General features: G+C 47.8%; 1 protein-coding gene across 1 annotated transcript in view; it reads left to right on the top strand.

The window, feature by feature from the left end:
* The first annotated feature begins 764 nt into the window (after positions 1–764).
* Positions 765–17,338, top strand: part of LOC148481368 (retinoic acid receptor RXR-alpha-like) — a 150,616-nt gene continuing 134,042 nt past the window's right edge. Inside the window, exon 1 of the mRNA XM_088453589.1 lies at positions 765–1,066. Within this exon, the coding sequence (XP_088309715.1) occupies positions 1,039–1,066 (28 nt within the window). The 5' untranslated portion in view covers positions 765–1,038. The remainder of the gene's footprint in view (positions 1,067–17,338) is intronic.

Genomic DNA, 17,338 nt, shown 5'->3' with positions numbered 1-17,338 from the left:
GAGGTGGACATGTGATACATATATATAACATTATATACAGTATATATGAGTGAGGTAGAAGTGTTTTATATATATATATATATATATATGCAGTATATGAGTGAGGTAGACCTGTGATATATAGATATATATACAGTATATAATAATGTACATCATACATATACAGTATAGGTGTGATGTCGGCAGTGTGTGATACATATATATAACATTATATACAGTATATATGAGTGAGGCAGACCTGTGATATATAGATACATATGCAGTATATGAGTGAGGTAGACCTGTGACATATATATATATATGCAGTATATGAGTGAGGCAGACCTGAGATACATATATATAACACTATATACAGTATATATGAGTGAGGTAGAAGTGTTATATATATATATATGCAGTATATGAGTGAGGCAGACCTGAGATACATATATATAACACTATATACAGTATATATGAGTGAGGTAGAAGTGTTTTATATATATATATATATATATATATATATATATATATATATATATATGCAGTATATGAGTGAGGCAGACCTGTGATACATATATATAACATTATATACAGTATATATGAGTGAGGTAGAAGTGTTTTTTATATATTATATATGCAGTATATGAGTGAGGCAGACCTGTGACATATATATATATATATAGTATATAATAATGTACATCATATATATACAGTATAGGTGTGATGTCGGCAGTGTGTGATGTGTGTCAGAGCCGGGGGGTCACACGCTCTCGCTGCCTGTGCATGATGCCGCTATTGGCGGCGGCTGCTGTCCCTCCCGGTCGCTGCAGCAGAGGTCGCCCGTCGCTCCCCCCTCTGGCGGGGCCCCGGCGTTGCAGCCAGCACTGGAGCAGGAGTCTCAGTTGTTACTTTATTACATTGTTGGTGAGTTTGCAGCAACTCGCGGCCTCCCCGGCTCCGGATCCAGCACCCCCGGGAGCCAGCAGCCCCTCTCCCCCGCCGCTTGCAGACACCCGGAGCCCGTCTTCTCACTCATCGCCGGGCATGAGTTAGCCAGCAATGGACACCAAACATTTCCTGCCGCTGGGTGAGTGCCTCTGTGGGATTCCGGGGTGTGCATGCACCTGGGGGCTGCTGTCTGGGGTGTGTATCCCCTTTGCTGTCTGTGTGGGCTGCAGCATGTGCCATTGCATTGTATTACAGGCCCCCGGTAGTACGCTGGGGTATATAGGCAGGCTGTCTGGAAGTACACAGAGGTATATAGGCAGGCTGTCTGGAAGTACCCTGGGGCATAGGCAGGCTGTAAGTGCCCTGGGGTATAAGCTGGTAGTGTATATGTTCCCCTCTCTGCCCTTACTGGGCTTGGTCTAACTTTGAGGCACCTCTGGAGTTGGATGCCCTCCACTCCTGGTAACCCAACTCCTGTAGTTGCTGCAAACACGTGTGCACAAGTGACTCTTGTTATTAGTTCAGACGGGGGCAGCCCCCTACCCACTAACTTCCCAGGGGGTCCCTACACTGGGTGCAGCTCCCTTGGCACTCACTGCTCAGTTGGTACCTACATTGGGGGCAGCTCCCTGGGTACTTACATTGGGGGCAGCTCCCTGGGCACTTACTGCTGAGAGGTACTTACACTGGGGGCAGCTCCCTGGGCACTTACTGCTGAGGGGGTACCTACACTGGGGGCAGCTCCCTGGGCACTTACTGCTGAGGTGGTACCTACACTGGGGGCAGCTCCCTGGGCACTCACTGCTGAGGTGGTACCTACACTGGGGGAAGCTCCCTGGGCACTTACTGCTGAGGTGGTACCTACACTGGGGGCAGCTCCCTGGGCACTCACTGCTGAGGTGGTACCTACACTGGGGGCAGCTCCCTGGGCACTCACTGCTGAGGAGGTACCTACATTGGAGGCAACTCCTTGGGCACTGACTGCTGAGGTGGTACCTACACTGGGGGCAGCTTGGCACTCTTTGCTGAGGGGGTACCTACACTGGGCACTCATTGCCAAGGGGATACCTACAGTACACTGGGGGCATCCTCCTTGGCACTCCCTGCTGAGGGGGTACCTACACTGGGGCAGGCTGACCAGGGCACTCATTGCTGAGAGGGTATCTACACTGGGGGCTTTAGAATCAAGTCCAGGTTAGGGTAGGGAGGGCTTTGTATTGACACTGTGAGGGGTGTCTGGAAGTCAGGGGGAGGGGGAAATAACTTCCTGAGTGTTTATAATCCTATTGAGGTGGGATGTTGTGGAAGGAAGGGAACAGATAGTGTTAACAAAACAGTAATTCTTAACTGGCCATAAAGCTACATGTAAGTGCCCCCATAACTGGATTATTGCCCACAGGGGCATTGCAATGGACTTGGGGCATCATTGACTTGTGTCATATGAGCAGCGATGGGTGTTAGAATTCCTCTCTTTGATGTATTGGAATGACGCTATAATCCTGTATTTATTTGCATTGCTACAGTTTATGTTTGGTATTATAAAGTGCCCAGGTTTTGCAGACACCGGTGGTGACAAGAGGGTTAATGGCGGTGACTTTAATTTAGGACTAAATGATTGTGAGAGAGCCCAAGGGCCTGTCAAATGACACTCAGCCTTCCTCACCACCGACTGTCTCTTCCACTTAGATCAGACATTGACTATCTATGCCACCCGATGCCCAGGTAAGTGCCCTCACTGTGCAGTTACAGCATTGGGCTTTATATAAATGGCTACGTCAATAGCATAAATGTAATAACTCGCACAAACCACGAGATAGACAAATTGGCTTATGTTAATCACTGCCGCCCACTAGTAACCTGAATTGGTGTCAGCTCTTACTGGCAGCGATGGCATTTGAAGTTGCGTTACCTGGCACAGTTGATCTTGTGGGTAAAGTGGTCGCAATACTGCAGTTTTATTTTACTCTGGATTCTCTGTGTTATGTCATTGTTTAGCTGTAGTAGCTCAGGGTAAATTTACTAAAGTGAGAGTTTTTAGAAGTGGAGATGTTGCCCATAGCAACCGATCAGATTCTACTTAACATTCATCTAGCACTGTCTAGAAGATAATAGCTAGAATCTGATTGGTTGCTATGGGCAACATCTCCCCTTCTAAAAGCTCTCACTTTAGTAAATATACCCCTTAGAGTTTGGTTTCCTGGTTGGAGAATTCTACAAGTTTTTTTTTTATTTGCTGTTAAACCATAAAACTGTCACTTTCTGCATTTTTTTATTGTGTAGATTTTTTTTTGTTTTGTTTTGTTTCGAATCATTAATGAATAAAACAAATGATCGTTATGCCAATGGTTCCCTTCCTACATTTCCAACAGCTGCAGAAATATTGCATTTTGTAGCCTTTAATGGAAGCCCCTGTTAGATTCTCCGAGGTTTATAAAGTTTACAGAAGATCTCCCGGTGACTCTAGACGTGTGGCCTCGGCACATGTCATATGCTGGATGACTTCTTGTCGCTCGGATGCCTGCGTTGCAGATATTCTGAGTAATCATTTGTCCTGCAACCCACACAGGATTCTGAATTGGCGCTTTCGCATGTATTAAACCATCTTTATATTCCCCCCCCTTCCTTTTGACCTTTTATCTGATTTAGTTGCTCAAAGCCTCTTGTTATCACATATATCTGGCACAGCCTGTTTTATTTATTGGACCACGATGTGAATAATATGAGGACCTGTGGTGTGTATTTGTGTAAAATAAGTGCCAGCAGTGTGGTATAGTTTGGTGTTGCGACACAGAAATAGCGGTGGTGTAAAGCGTTGGCCGGGTCGCTCAATTCACCCTGGCCGCAAATAGTGTTGTTCTGTCGTGTTGTTCTGTTGTGTGGCATGGGACCAGTTATTTGAACACCCCTCAAATGGCAGCATGTGCTTTATTAATGTGAATTCTTGTGTGGTAAACGAATTGCGCCTGTCGCCTACACACTGCGGCGGGCAAACATTTTGTGCGGCTGTGTCAATTTCCCTGTGGCTGCAGCAGATCTATTCTATGCGAACGTTACTGAGGCGTGAGGTACAGTGTGCCTCATGCCTCAGTGATGTCTCTGGTTACCAGGCAAGGCACAAACATTTGTTTCATGCTGCTATTGGGCAATTCCAACAGGTACTGGCGGTGGGGGCGTTATGTGACGCATGTAACACTTATGACAGGAATTCTTCCACATAGGCACCTGTAAGTACCGTTCAGAGCTAATGCCCGTATTATGCCACCGTAAGCCCAGCACAACATGCTAAGTGTGTGTGTGTGTGTATGTATATATATATATATATATATATCACCAGTTATATGGCATTGTTATGGTACCACAGCACCAGTTTACTGCCAGCAGCGTTGACTTTGCTATACGGTTGCCTCCACACACACAGTAATTGAAAGTTCCCCATCAAATTACTTTCATTAACAAACTACACCAGGGGTAACGTGATCCCCGTCACATCGTCTCAAGTGCAGGTTATAGAGAGCCCTGCCGCAGTACCGCCATAGCCGCCCCTCTCTCTGCATGCATTATTTATTTATTGGTTGGTCATTGCCAAGCACCGGTAAATGCCAAGTGCAGATGCCATCTGATAAGTTGGCCGGGCAGCCCAAGACTTATCCGTCTGAACCCGCTTTTAAAGGCTGTGTCACCCGTAGAAGATAAGATCGTTCCAGAATTTCAATCAAACGCTTGGAGCGCGTATCGATCAAACGCTTGGAGCGCGTATCGTGTTGCTGTTTCTGACAGCTCAGTGTCCCGTTCCAGAGGAGCAGTATAAATAAACTAGTAATGGTTTGTAATACCAGCAGGGGCCTCGATAAACAGGCCAGGCTCTGCAAAGGACTGGACGCTTGCTTGACCGACCCTTTCCTGTTTTTGTATATCTATAAAGTAAAAATAAAAAAAGGAATTGTGATTAACATTTGTATTTTTGTAGTGCCGGGGGGCACAGCATTAAGGGGACATGTATAGTACAGAATGGTCTCCAGAGCTTACAGTCTAATTGATTGTATCATACCACTCTTATGTTGCGCCAATCTCCCCAGTATACTGTAGGTGGTGGGATCTTGTACTGGGATGGGAACGGATATCCTAGGACATGTTATTCACACAGGCCTTGATATTCTATATTACTTTTCATGCCTGTTCTATAAATATTGGAGTTTCTTTGGCAGTTGTGGCGGAGAGAAGTGTCCTCGCGAGCGCACTGATCTCTGGAGAGTTTGTACACGATTAATGGGAGCTAAACCCACTTTAAATGTGGTTTAAACACATGCTGATTTCAGATATACAAGGCTATCTGTCTGAGCTTTGGGCACCAACAGAAAGTATATACCGGCCCCAGCCTCGGGTGGTCCTGTGATTGTGAGACGCACCCCGTGGGTACATCCAGCACGCTGGACTTGTGGCTTTATAAATGTTTGTTCAGTCAGAATTGTTTTAAAGCGGCAGGTCTTTTAAGAGGTTCTGCAGCAGCCTGGCATTTTCAGGTGGACTATAACTCTCTTTGTGCCAATGGTCAACTAGGGGCATGGTCCCCATCCGTGTAGGTATCTGAGGTCCCGCTAAGTGGTCACATGTAGATTTGGCCGGGTATGTTCCAAGATGGCGGCGGATGTAAGTGTTTATCATGCCCCTGGTATCAGATAGTACAGCGGCACGCGTTGTTTCACGCAGGGCAGGTGTGGAACAGAAGGAGGTGTGGACTTTTGCCTAGTACACGAGAATTAAAAAGGGAAAAGAAAAAAAACAAGAGTCCAGGGTTCAAAGCCGTCCTGTCTGCTCAGCGTCCTGTGCTAGGGCCTATTAACCATTCCTGTGCTGGAACCTGCGGAATGCTGGTGCTCGCAGCAGAATGCGGCGTCACTTCGCCAAGACGTCCAGTTGAAAGCGATAGCAAACTAATGTAAAATGCTCTGCATGTTACTTATGTTTTCCACCTAATAGCCACATGTTTGTCTAAAATGGATTTTACTTTTTTTTTTTTTTTTCCTTTAAACATTTTTGTTCTATTATTGGCTCAAACGTAATATCCTTTGAGTTGCAATTACCTGGCGCGAATCCCACAATTCAGCCCATAGATTTACAGAGGCAATAATTTAAATTCCAACCAGGTCTGGGGACATAGCTTGAATAATTGGGCATAAGAATGATCATTCAATTTAAACAGCGGAAAGGCCCTTGCCAAGGAAGACGGAGACAACCTACGTTAGTCCGACATGAACGTCCCTACGTTGCGGTGAGCAGGCCCCACTGACGGGCTGGATGGCCCTAGCTTGCGGTTCCATGTGCAGGGTTGACTGGCTGCGAGGGGGTCCTGTATTGGGGACTGTTAGCCCTTGTCCCACTTTCTGCATGCACTGGAAGAGAGTGAAATGTCCCTAAAACATTGTGTTCTGTGTTTGCATAATTGCACACACTCCTAATGGGGATGAGTCTGGTACCTGTGCTAAATATAACAGTACAGGCGTTACATGAATTATTTTGTTAGAGATAACACACATCCTGTGTACAAAATACAAATATTGCCAACAGCTATATATATATGATTTGCTCTAAAGCTGTTTATGTATCAGTATTTTGCCAGTGAGGTCGTCATCTGCAATGGGAGTGCCGCTGTTTCATTACCTGGCTGGTGGCATTTTGCCAAGTTAACACTTGGCCTGCCAGCATTCTCCTAGAGCTCACGGCGTGTTACGTTCCTGAACTGCAAGAACTTGTGGTGCCTGGGACAATAATGTGCTGTAACCATAGCAACCCACCCAAGTGCCCTGGACACTAATGTGCTGTCACCATAGCAACCCACCCAAGGTCCACTCACTAGACCCATGCAAACTTAATGCCTGGTGAGTTGTTTGTGCACAAGTGCTGTATTTTGTACGGTATTGGAATTAAATATTTAGATCAAATAAGATTATGGTTACCGTTGTGTGTGTATAGAGCGTAATGTTACTAGTGTAAGTGCATTGGGCCCCAGATATGGGTGTGAATTTTGCGCGGGAGATTCGTGCGATGGTAACCAAACTCCAAGAGAGGCCAGAAGGACATTTTTCCTGCTATAAAATGCCCCGGCTTTGTGTGATCAGGAAGAGGTGCGGTTTAGTGGTTAAAGCAGAGTCTTGTGACTCCAGCGCACTGTTTCTTATAGAGGGACGGCTGAGGATTTAAAGGCACAGGACATTCCACCATTTCCTGCTTTATTTGCAGAACCCACATTTGCCGTTTTGGGCATCACGTCCTGTGCCTCGTGCCACTGTGCCCTTGGTAGATAATGAGCCAGCAGCACTGACGGCGTTCACTACTTGTATTTTAATTTCTTAGATTTTTTTATGTTTTTTTTCCATTCGTATTTGGTGAAGCGCAAGGTCGCCAATGATGGGAAAGAGGGAACGCTATTTGTCTATACGTTTTGCTTTTATTGAAATGAGTGGGAGCCTGTGATTGAAGTGGAACAGCGCCCCCCTTAGGCTCAGCGCCATGGGTGCTGGCAGAATATTCTATTGACTTTACCAATGTTTGATCAAAGCATCTGCCAAACATTGCGATAGACTTACAACATATACTGTAATGTTTCAGCCTTAAGTCTTTATTTAAATAGTCAGGCTTGTATTTTGAATCTGGAGCTTAATTGGCAATACAGGTGCGTAATTGCCGGAATAAGGAAGCTGCGCGCCTTATCAGCGGTGACTAAACGCTTTATTGTGGCTCGGTATGCTGGAAAACGAGTCCCTTGTTCGCGCTTGCAGCTGGGTAAAATCAGCTTGTTGCATTAAGGCTTATAAAACCGTAACCACGTACCGGGATTCTGTTGTTTTGCCTCGTTCCGAGATCCGAACTTGGCGGAAACATCTCCGCCAAAACCGGACTGCTCCTCTCTAGTAAATATATGTTTATTCATTTATTTATTACATTATCTAATAGCGCACATGCTATACGCAGCACTTCGCAGAGAATATTTGGTCGGCCACATCAGTCCCTGCCCATGTGGACTTCACAATCTATACTCTCTATCACGAGGGTTAATTTTTTTTTTTACAGCAGCCAATATCCTCACAAGTGTGTTTTGGGGATATAGAAGGAAACCTGGATCAGCCTGGGAATCCTGCGTAAAGACATGGAGAACATACAAACTCCACACAGATAGGGCCCTGGTCAGTAGTAACTCATGACCTCAGCACTGTGAGGCAGTAGTGTTCACCACTATGCCACTGGGTTGTCATTATGATGATTTTGATGCTATTTCATTTATTTTGTTCAGTTTCCTGCAGATATAAGCCCGCAGGATAGTTGTAGATCAGCCACAATACAATTATTGAATGTAATAGGCCCTGCGGTCTACGTTTTCTGTTACTTGCCTTGAATTTCTTAAACTCCTTCTTCGAATGTGTCAGCCTTCTAAAAATAAAGGTGCCCATCCACTAGCAGACATGAAAACGACTGCACGATTACGACATTGTAATGGTGCAGTCGTTTGTCAGTCTGTGATGAGCCTGCACTGAGCGAGCAGTCGTTCAGTGCAGGCTCATCAATCATCTGCAGACATGCTGAACCTGACGTTATCGTCAGGTTGACCAGCATGTTTGCACGATGATAGACGTCTAAATGAACAGCAGGAGCGCGCATCGCTGGTCGTTTTAGATATTTTTGCAAACGATTTGCAAACTATGAACGATCGTTATCGTTCAATCGCTCAACTTAATCGTCTAGTGGATGGGCGCCTTAAGACGTCCTCTGGTAATGGCAGGAAAACAATACCTGGAGAAGGCTATTTAGGAGCTATTAGCGCCTGATGTAATATATGGTATCTCATTTTTTGCCGCCAACGCGCCATGTTCGATATTATGCAAAACTTTTATTCTTTCTCGGGAATGTCAGATTTTTGGGAAGTCTGTTTAGCTGGTTTTCCAAGCAGTAATGTTTTATAGATCCATTTTCTGAATGTAGCTGGTGTGTTACATAGAGGAAGGGGCTTTTTCGATTCCTGGCGCTGGCTGCGGAGCTCGCTGTAGCATTGTCTGTCATGAATGCTGGCAACCACTCTGTAATCGGTTCTCATTTATACAGCTTCACTCAATGCTCTCTTTTCTTCGCTCCTGTTTTCGTACAGTAGACTGTCAGAAATCGCTTTTATCTTTCTATGTATGTGTGTGTGCGTGTGTGTGTATATATATATATATATATATATATATATTATATATGTACAAGTATATTTAATTAATTGTTTTCTATAGCTCCACCCTGAGTAGCCCCACCCACAGTCCCTGAACCTATATTTACAGAAAAACAGCCGTGTGTGTGTGTGTGTGTGTGTGTGTGTGTGTGTGTATATATGTGTGTGTGTGTGTGTGTGTGTGTATATATGTGTGTGTGTATGTATATATATATATATATATATATATATGTGTGTGTATGTATGTATATACATATATAATGTTAGTTTTAAAACCATCCTAGATAAATGAGAAACATTATTTATATATTTTATTATGCTTTAAAAAAGTGGCCTTTCCACAGCGCACAAATGAGCGAGGGAGGCGGACGCTGACTTACCAATATTTGTTTCCTTATGTTAAGTTGTGATAAGAGATTTCTAGTTATTTAATTTTTTCCTTTGTTTGAATTGCTGCAATCGGGGGGCATTTTGATAGACCTGCGTCTGTGCACCGTACTACAGTAAAATAATGTTATTGTTCCCATGCTACACAAAACTAGATTGCTTACCGTTAGCGACTGCAATTCAGTCAACATTATATTGTTCAAACCCCTCCGGAGACCTGGTATGGGACCCACGCCGTTATGCCGCTTGGGAGTAGATGAACACCCTTTTATAGATAATATAGAGTGGGTGATCGAAAAAATGCATAGTTCTCTTCCTATCATTGATACATTGTTACAAATATAGCCAATATATAAATACATTGACTTCCTGTTTGCACCCACTCATTCTTATTATTGTGAATTAAAATAGCATGGCGGTACCCACACTCTTATCAGTCCGCACTTGTCTACGCTAATTGGACCATTCATCCCTTCCTCGGAAGAAGTGCGCGCAGCTGTTGCTATGTGGATACAAATGGAAGAAGAATTTTCTATTAAACAAGAGTGGAAGAAATAAACAAAGGGCGATATGAAAGCCGGGGACCAATCACAGCGGTGCGATTGTGTGTAGGACGCTATTTGGATCTTTGCTTATTTGTGTGTTTTGCAAACTGCGCTGGCTCGTCACAGTAAAGCACTTTTGGGCTTTACTCTTATTTACATATTGGGGTTACCAAATGTTTTTTTTTATTCCCGCCACGCCAATCCGTGAAACGGCGGTGTGCAACTATGATAGATTCTTGTGCTAAGACACGGTGCGTAAGTTTAATGAGTCAATAGTAACAAAAGACGTTTAGCGGATGTTGGTTTATTCCGCACACTGCTTCCTACCCCTATCCTGCCATGTTTATTTAATAATGTCCGACATAAGCATAAAGCGCTAATTCGCGCTACATTGCGGACAGTGAAAGCTCCACCCACATCTTTAGAACCATGTGATACAGGATAAAAAGCGGAAACTGCATTCATTTGAGTTACTGTGACATTTCTGGCCCCGCCCCCTGCATACAGTGTATCCACTGGCCCCGCCCCCTGCATACAGTGTATCCACTGGCCCGCCCCCTGCATACAGTGGATCCACTGGCCCCGCCCCCTGCATACAGTGTATCCACTGGCCCCGCCCCCTGCATACAGTGTATCCACTGGCCCCGCCCCCTGCATACAGTGTGTCCACTGGCCCCGCCCCCCTGCATACAGTGTGTCCACTGGCCCCGCCCCCTGCATACAGTGTGTCCACTGGCCCCGCCCCCCTGCATACAGTGTGTCCACTGGCCCCGCCCCCCTGCATACAGTGTGTCCACTGGCCCCGCCCCCCTGCATACAGTGTGTCCACTGGCCCCGCCCCCCTGCATACAGTGTGTCCACTGGCCCCGCCCCCTGCATACAGTGTGTCCACTGGCCCCGCCCCCTGCATACAGTGTGTCCACTGGCCCCGCCCCCCTGCATACAGTGTGTCCACTGGCCCCGCCCCCCTGCATACAGTGTGTCCACTGGCCCCGCCCCCCTGCATACAGTGTATCCACTGGCCCCGCCCCCTGCATACAGTGTATCCACTGGCCCCACCCCCTGCATACAGTGTATCCACTGGCCCCGTCCCCTGCATACAGTGTATCCAATTTTTACGGTGTGGGATCTGGTCTAAAGATCTAAAGTAAAAAGGTAGACAATGTCTAGATAGATACCAGATGTTAAACGGTCAATAAGTCGACAGGGACAAAAGGTCAACACTCTAAGGTCGACATGTAAGGAGGTCTACAGGGTCAAAAGGTCACTTTCAAGGCTCATTTGAACACTGTTGTGGTTAATGCCGTATTCAACTGTTAACATCTGACACCCAAATGAAACTTTTTCTGTCTGGTTCCTTATAGCCCGTTCCTGCCACTGCTGACGAATATTTTAAAGCTGCATTTAAAAATGTTGGCATTTGGCACAACCTGCATCTCATACATTTGTACTATTAGTGCACTACTCAGGGATCGCAAAATACGCCCTATAATGCGTTTTTACACGTTTCAGGAAGTTGGGGACCCGGTTTTTAAAACTCAGCGGCTCCCAGAATCCCTCTGGCACTTGCGGCTCCTTCTCAGCCTCCGCACTGTGGTGATGTCAGACCCGGGCAGGGGAAATGACGGCAGCACCGGCTTGGAGGTGTCGGCCTCGGGGTGCAGAAATGCATCCGGAAGCTGGTGCCGCTGCTGCTGGACGATGGCCATGACGCCTCAGCCTCCCTGGGGGAAACTCTGGAAGAGTAGAGTGCCCTGGAGCAGATGAGGAAGTTCCTGTCTGACCCTCAGGGGCATACGGAGTGCCCTGGCCGGCTATGTTACCCCTGGTGTTATTGGCCGGCTGTGTGGCCCCTGTCCCTGGTGTTATTGGCCGGCTGTGTGCTCCCTGGCTGTCCCTGGTGTTATTGGCCTGCTGTGTGGCCCCTGGCTGTCCCTGGTGTTGCCAGCTGTCTGTGGCCTTGTCGCTGGCCGGCTGTGGGGCCCCTGTCCCTGATGTTATTGGCTGACTGTATGGCCCCTGTCCCTGGTGTTATTGGCCGGCTGTGTGCTCCATGGCTGTCCCTGGTGTTATTGGCCGGCTGTGTGGCCCCTGGCTGTCCCTGGTATTGCCAGCTGTCTGTGGCCTTGTTGCTGGCCGGCTGTGGGGCCCCTGTCCCTGGTGTTATTGGCTGACTGTATGGCCCCTGTCCCTGGTGTTATTGGCCGGCTGTGTGCTCCCTGGCTGTCCCTGGTGTTATTGGCCGGCTGTGTGGCCCCTGGCTGTCCCTGGTGTTATTGGCCGGCTGTGTGGCCCCTGGCTGTCCCTGGTGTTGCCAGCTGCCTGTGGCCTTGTTGCTGGCCAGCTGTGGGGCCCCTGTCCCTGGTGTTATTGGCTGACTGTATGGCCCCTGTCCCTGGTGTTATTGGCTGGCTGTGTGGCCCCTGTCCCTGGTGTTATTGGCTGGCTGTGTGGCCCCTGTCCCTGGTGTTATTGGCTGGCTGTGTGGCCCCTGTCACTGGTGTTATTGGCTGGCTGTGTGGCCCCTGTCCCTGGTGTTATTGGCCGGCTGTGTGGCCCCTGTCCCTGGTGTTATTCGCCGGCTGTGTGCTCTCTGGCTGTCCCTGGTGTTATTGGCCGGCTGTGTGCTCTTTGGCTGATCCTGGTGTTATTGGCCGGCTGTGTGGACCCTGTCCCTGGTGTTATTGGCCGGCTGTGTGGACCCTGTCCCTGGTGTTATTGGCCGGCTGTGTGCTCTCTGGCTGTCCCTGGTGTTATTGGCCGGCTGTGTGCTCTCTGGCTGTCCCTGGTGTTATTGGCCGGCTGTGTGGCCCCTGTCCCTGGTGTTATTGGCCGGCTGTGTGCTCTCTGGCTGTCCCTGGTGTTATTGGCCGGCTGTGTGGACCCTGTCCCTGGTGTTATTGGCTGACTGTGTGCTCTCTGGCTGTCCCTGGTGTTATTGGCCGGCTGTGTGGCCCCTGTCCCTGGTGTTATTGGCTGGCTGTGTGGCCCCTGTCCCTGGTGTTATTGGCCGGCTGTGTGCTCTCTGGCTGTCCCTGGTGTTATTGGCCGGCTGTGTGCTCTCTGGCTGTCCCTGGTGTTATTGGCCGGCTGTGTGCTCTCTGGCTGTCCCTGGTGTTATTGGCTGACTGTGTGCTCTCTGGCTGTCCCTGGTGTTGCCGGCTGTGTGGCCCGTCACTTGTGTTATTGGCCATCTATGTGGCCCTATCCCTGGTGTCGCTTGCCAGCTGTCGGGCCCATCCTTGGTGTTACTGGCCGGCTGTGTGGCCCCTGTCACTGGCCGGCTGTGTGGCCCCTTCCCCTGCCTGTGTGACTGTGTGTATTCCGTCACTAGCCCCTACTGTGTAGCTGTGTGTATTTCCCCTGATTGTTAACTGGGTGCACCCCCCCACCTTACCCTCTGCACTGCCTGCCCCTAACCTCTTCCTTGCCCCCAATACTGCCCCAGCTATCTGCTCTTGCCCCCTCCCTACCCTAAGCACTGCCTGTCCCTATGCTCCTCGTTGCCCCCACTACTGCCCCAGCTGATATCTACCCTTACCCCTTCCCTACCCTTAGTATTGCCTCCCCTAACCCCTTCCTTGCCCCAGCTACTATCTTCCATTGCCCCCTTCCTACCCCCAGCACTGCCTGCTCCTAGCCTCCTCCTTGCCCCCAGCACTCACAGCTACTGTCTGCACTTACCCATCCCTACCCCCAGCTCTGCCTGTCCTTACTCCCCTCTACCCCCAGCTCTTCCCCAACTTTTCCCTACCTTTACCTCCAGCTCTACCCCAGCTACTGCTTGCCCTTAACCCCCTCTACCCCAACTGCTACCAGCCCCCACACTGTCCCAACTTCTGCCTGCCCTCACCCCCCATAATATGTGATGGGACCCAAAAACATTGGAGAAGGACCACAACTTTTTAAAGTGAGGGGTCCCTGGGACCCACATTTTTTTCCGCTTCAGCACGAGCACGAACTACGTCGTATTTGTGAAAGTGCAGTGCAGGAAAGCGGCATGGAAAACAAGGCATCTGAAGTGCGCCATAGTTTTCGAGCGTGTTCACCATTTTACTGGAGCATTGGTGTCCGCTCAGCGGTCTGTAGTATCCTGCTGCTAATTACCATCTTGGTTGCTATGGGCAATTTCTGGGGAAGGTTTTATACATCTCTCAATCTCTCATGCCTGTACTTTTAATTCCCCCCTCGTCTCCCAAAGTCCACCTGTTAATCTGAATTGGATGTGCTATTACAGTTTGGTACAGTGGCACACAGGGGCGGTGATGACAATTAGGCATGACCTAGGGGGTCTATGGGCCTGTTTCAGACCCGCTCACTAGGAAGCGTTCGCACGCGGACTGCCGATGTTTGCATTTTGCGCATGCTTACGCATCACAGTGTGCGTGTGCAAACCAGTCAGAGCGATCGGGAAGCGTTCGCTCGCTGCGCATAGACTGCCCAGCTAAGTGAGTGACAGGAGAAGCCGTTTGTGGGTGGTGACAGGGGCTGGGCTTTGAAAACGGGGGAGTGGAGGTGCAAACATATGCGTGCCTGAGCGTCTCAACGCCGTTTCAGAGACGTGCATAATTAAGACGCAGCGTCCTAGTACACGTCACCTGGCTGGATTTTACTCTGAAGTGCTTGCAGTAGGGTATGGTCAACCACAAGCGCTGCGTTCGCTGATGGTACCGATGATTGCATACACATCCTGGAGAATGACGTGCATAAGTGGGCGTCTTAAGACAGGCTGGTGGGCTTCTGCATACACGGAGAGATCGCACGCTAAGACATAGTGGGCGTGTTTATGCCTTGCCGTGCGATCGCCTGCCTTGCTGTTGGTTAGCCTGATTTGCATACGCATCTAGGGAGCCTGTAAAGTGAGTTAGGAGCTGATTGGTTGGTACTTCATCTCTCTCCAAGGCTTAGTAAATAGGGATACAAGTTTGTTGGTGGCGGGCGCAGATTTAAAAAAACATAGAACTGTGTTCACCATAGGCGTTCCCCTGTGCAAGACACAATTCTTTAGAAGAACTAAAAGAAAACCTTTTGAGGTTAGAGCGCCTTTAATTTCTGTGTGTTGTTCAGCTGGGAGCTGTCGCTGTGTATCCTCTACTTAATCTATAAATTAATTTGTGACTTTGTAAATGGCCCAAGATGACCGAAAATTGTTAGTTTCCTCCTGCACCCCTATAATTGGCCATCATTAACTCCCTTACCTAATATGATTACATAGTCATTATACAATAATGTATATAATGCGGGACTTTGCCATTTAACCTGGTCAGCGCCGGATCACTGCTCAGTCTGTGGCGAAGAGCTGTCACTAGCCTCTATCGCTTCCGACGCCCGTAGAATACGTACTGCACGCCGCACTCCTGAATTGTTTCCTCTTCCACAGCGGAGGATAACTAGTTTCTTCCTTGGAACGACCACCCAGTGTTACAAAGTCATTGTCTCGCTCAACAGCCGGGGGAGAGTACACTGTGGCATGGAGCCACGCGAGCAGGTGTTAGAAAGTAATAACGAGGGAGACAAAGTGACGACATCACTGATTTCCAAGCTCAAAATAACCTTATAATCGACCTAGTGATACTTATGCTGGGTCATAAAACCCCATTTATATGCATTGTCCCCTTGTACCATATCCAGTAACCCTGTCGTCTCTCTGGGGACCACCTAACGTAGCAAAATGTGCGTTCTGCAATTCCAACCAATCAGAAGCTAGCTTTCATTGTCTTCTTTGCTCTAGGTAGATAAAAGCAAACTGTCGATAGGTTGCTGTGGTTCGGTGCAACCTTTGCACCTATGTGCAACATTAATAAATGCACCCGACTATAGGAGCCTGCTGTCTCAGCCGCTAACCATGTCTACACATGGACTCATGTTGGATAAATGTATTGGCTTCTGAATAACTTGACTCTGGTGTGTGCGCTCTTCATATTTTTTGTTGCGAGAAAAGCCGCAGCAGTTGTAAGCACGGGGTAATAAAACCTAAATTATGTTATATATGTACTATTGGAGAATACTATAAAGTGCCGATGAAAATTGAAAAAGTTTTGGGAGAAAAAGCAACATCTGTAGAGTCCAGGCCCCATTTTCCAGTCTCTCCTTCTGCCTGAGTCCATTCGTAATGACCATGAATTCACACGACGACAGGCCGGCACAAAGCTTCGCGCTACTTGCCATCCTGACCTTTCACCATCCGGAGATCATCTCAGCTTTTCCACACTGCTCTTTATGACACTATAAAGCCCTTGTGGAGGGGATCGGCGTGGATCAGAGCTCTATTGTCAGTGCCGAAGACCTCAGACATGACCTTGGAAGGACCCCCTCAGAAGTGTACTTTTACAATGGAGACGTCAAGGGGCGCCATCTTTCACCATTGTGGCAGTTTTAAGACCAGGGCATTTATATCCCTATATTACTGTTCTCTGGAGACAATGACTCCGGCAGGATTGTCGCTGAGCGTTGTGTGCAGATATTCGGGGCATCTGTTGACGAAATTATATGACTTTGGGATGAGGGGCTCAATCCACCGGCCTCTCTCGATCTTAGAACTTCGACTTTCAGGCTGCAAGAGAGATGGGTCCTGCGGAGATCGCCGGCCAGTATAAATTTAGCGCAGGATGTATTGTGTAAGGGCTGTTGTTTGGTGATTGCTCTATTTTCTACGATTAAAGCTAATCTTTGTAACTGAGAGAGAATTTTTTCAGCCATGGCCCTCGATCAAGCTTGCAATGTAATTTTCTCTGCTGTGCCTGCAAACATCCAGGGTGACTTGTCCAAGGTCACAGGGGCTGGACACTGGGATTCCTCCATAAATTTGGGATTTGTTTATGAATCACTTGTCAGAGAAGCAGTTGAATAGATTTGTCAGTGCGTTGATTGATGGCCACGGCCGGACAAGCAACGCGCTGGGATGTGTTTCTCATTGAAGTAAAAGGCGGTCGCCAAGAATGTGTTGAATTCGGTAAGGGATTGGTTGCCAGATCATGATCCTGGTAAGAGGATTTTTTTTCATGGGGTGTTAAGGTGATGACATGCCGTCGGACCTGATTGGTTATTTTGAGTTTGTATTTGTTTTTTGTATTACGTAGCTTTATTGCAACACTTCTATACATAGCTGGACGAGGCGCCAAGTAAGACTTGTTATGCAGCGGAATGGGGAAGAGGTGGTGAAAAGGTGAGGTAGATGTAGTAAATACACATTTGATCAACAGCTTAAGAGTTAAATTCTTAGCTAGGGTTAGTAGGCAAGGCGGCATTGGAGTTTATCTACAGTACCCAGGGGGCCTAT

This window comes from Taudactylus pleione, unplaced genomic scaffold (genome assembly GCF_031769625.1).
Source record: "Taudactylus pleione unplaced genomic scaffold, aTauple2 ptg000583l, whole genome shotgun sequence".
Classification (NCBI taxonomy): domain Eukaryota; kingdom Metazoa; phylum Chordata; class Amphibia; order Anura; family Myobatrachidae; genus Taudactylus; species Taudactylus pleione.
The sequence above is the reverse complement of the archived record's forward strand: the minus strand, read 5'-3'. Positions and strand labels throughout refer to the sequence as shown.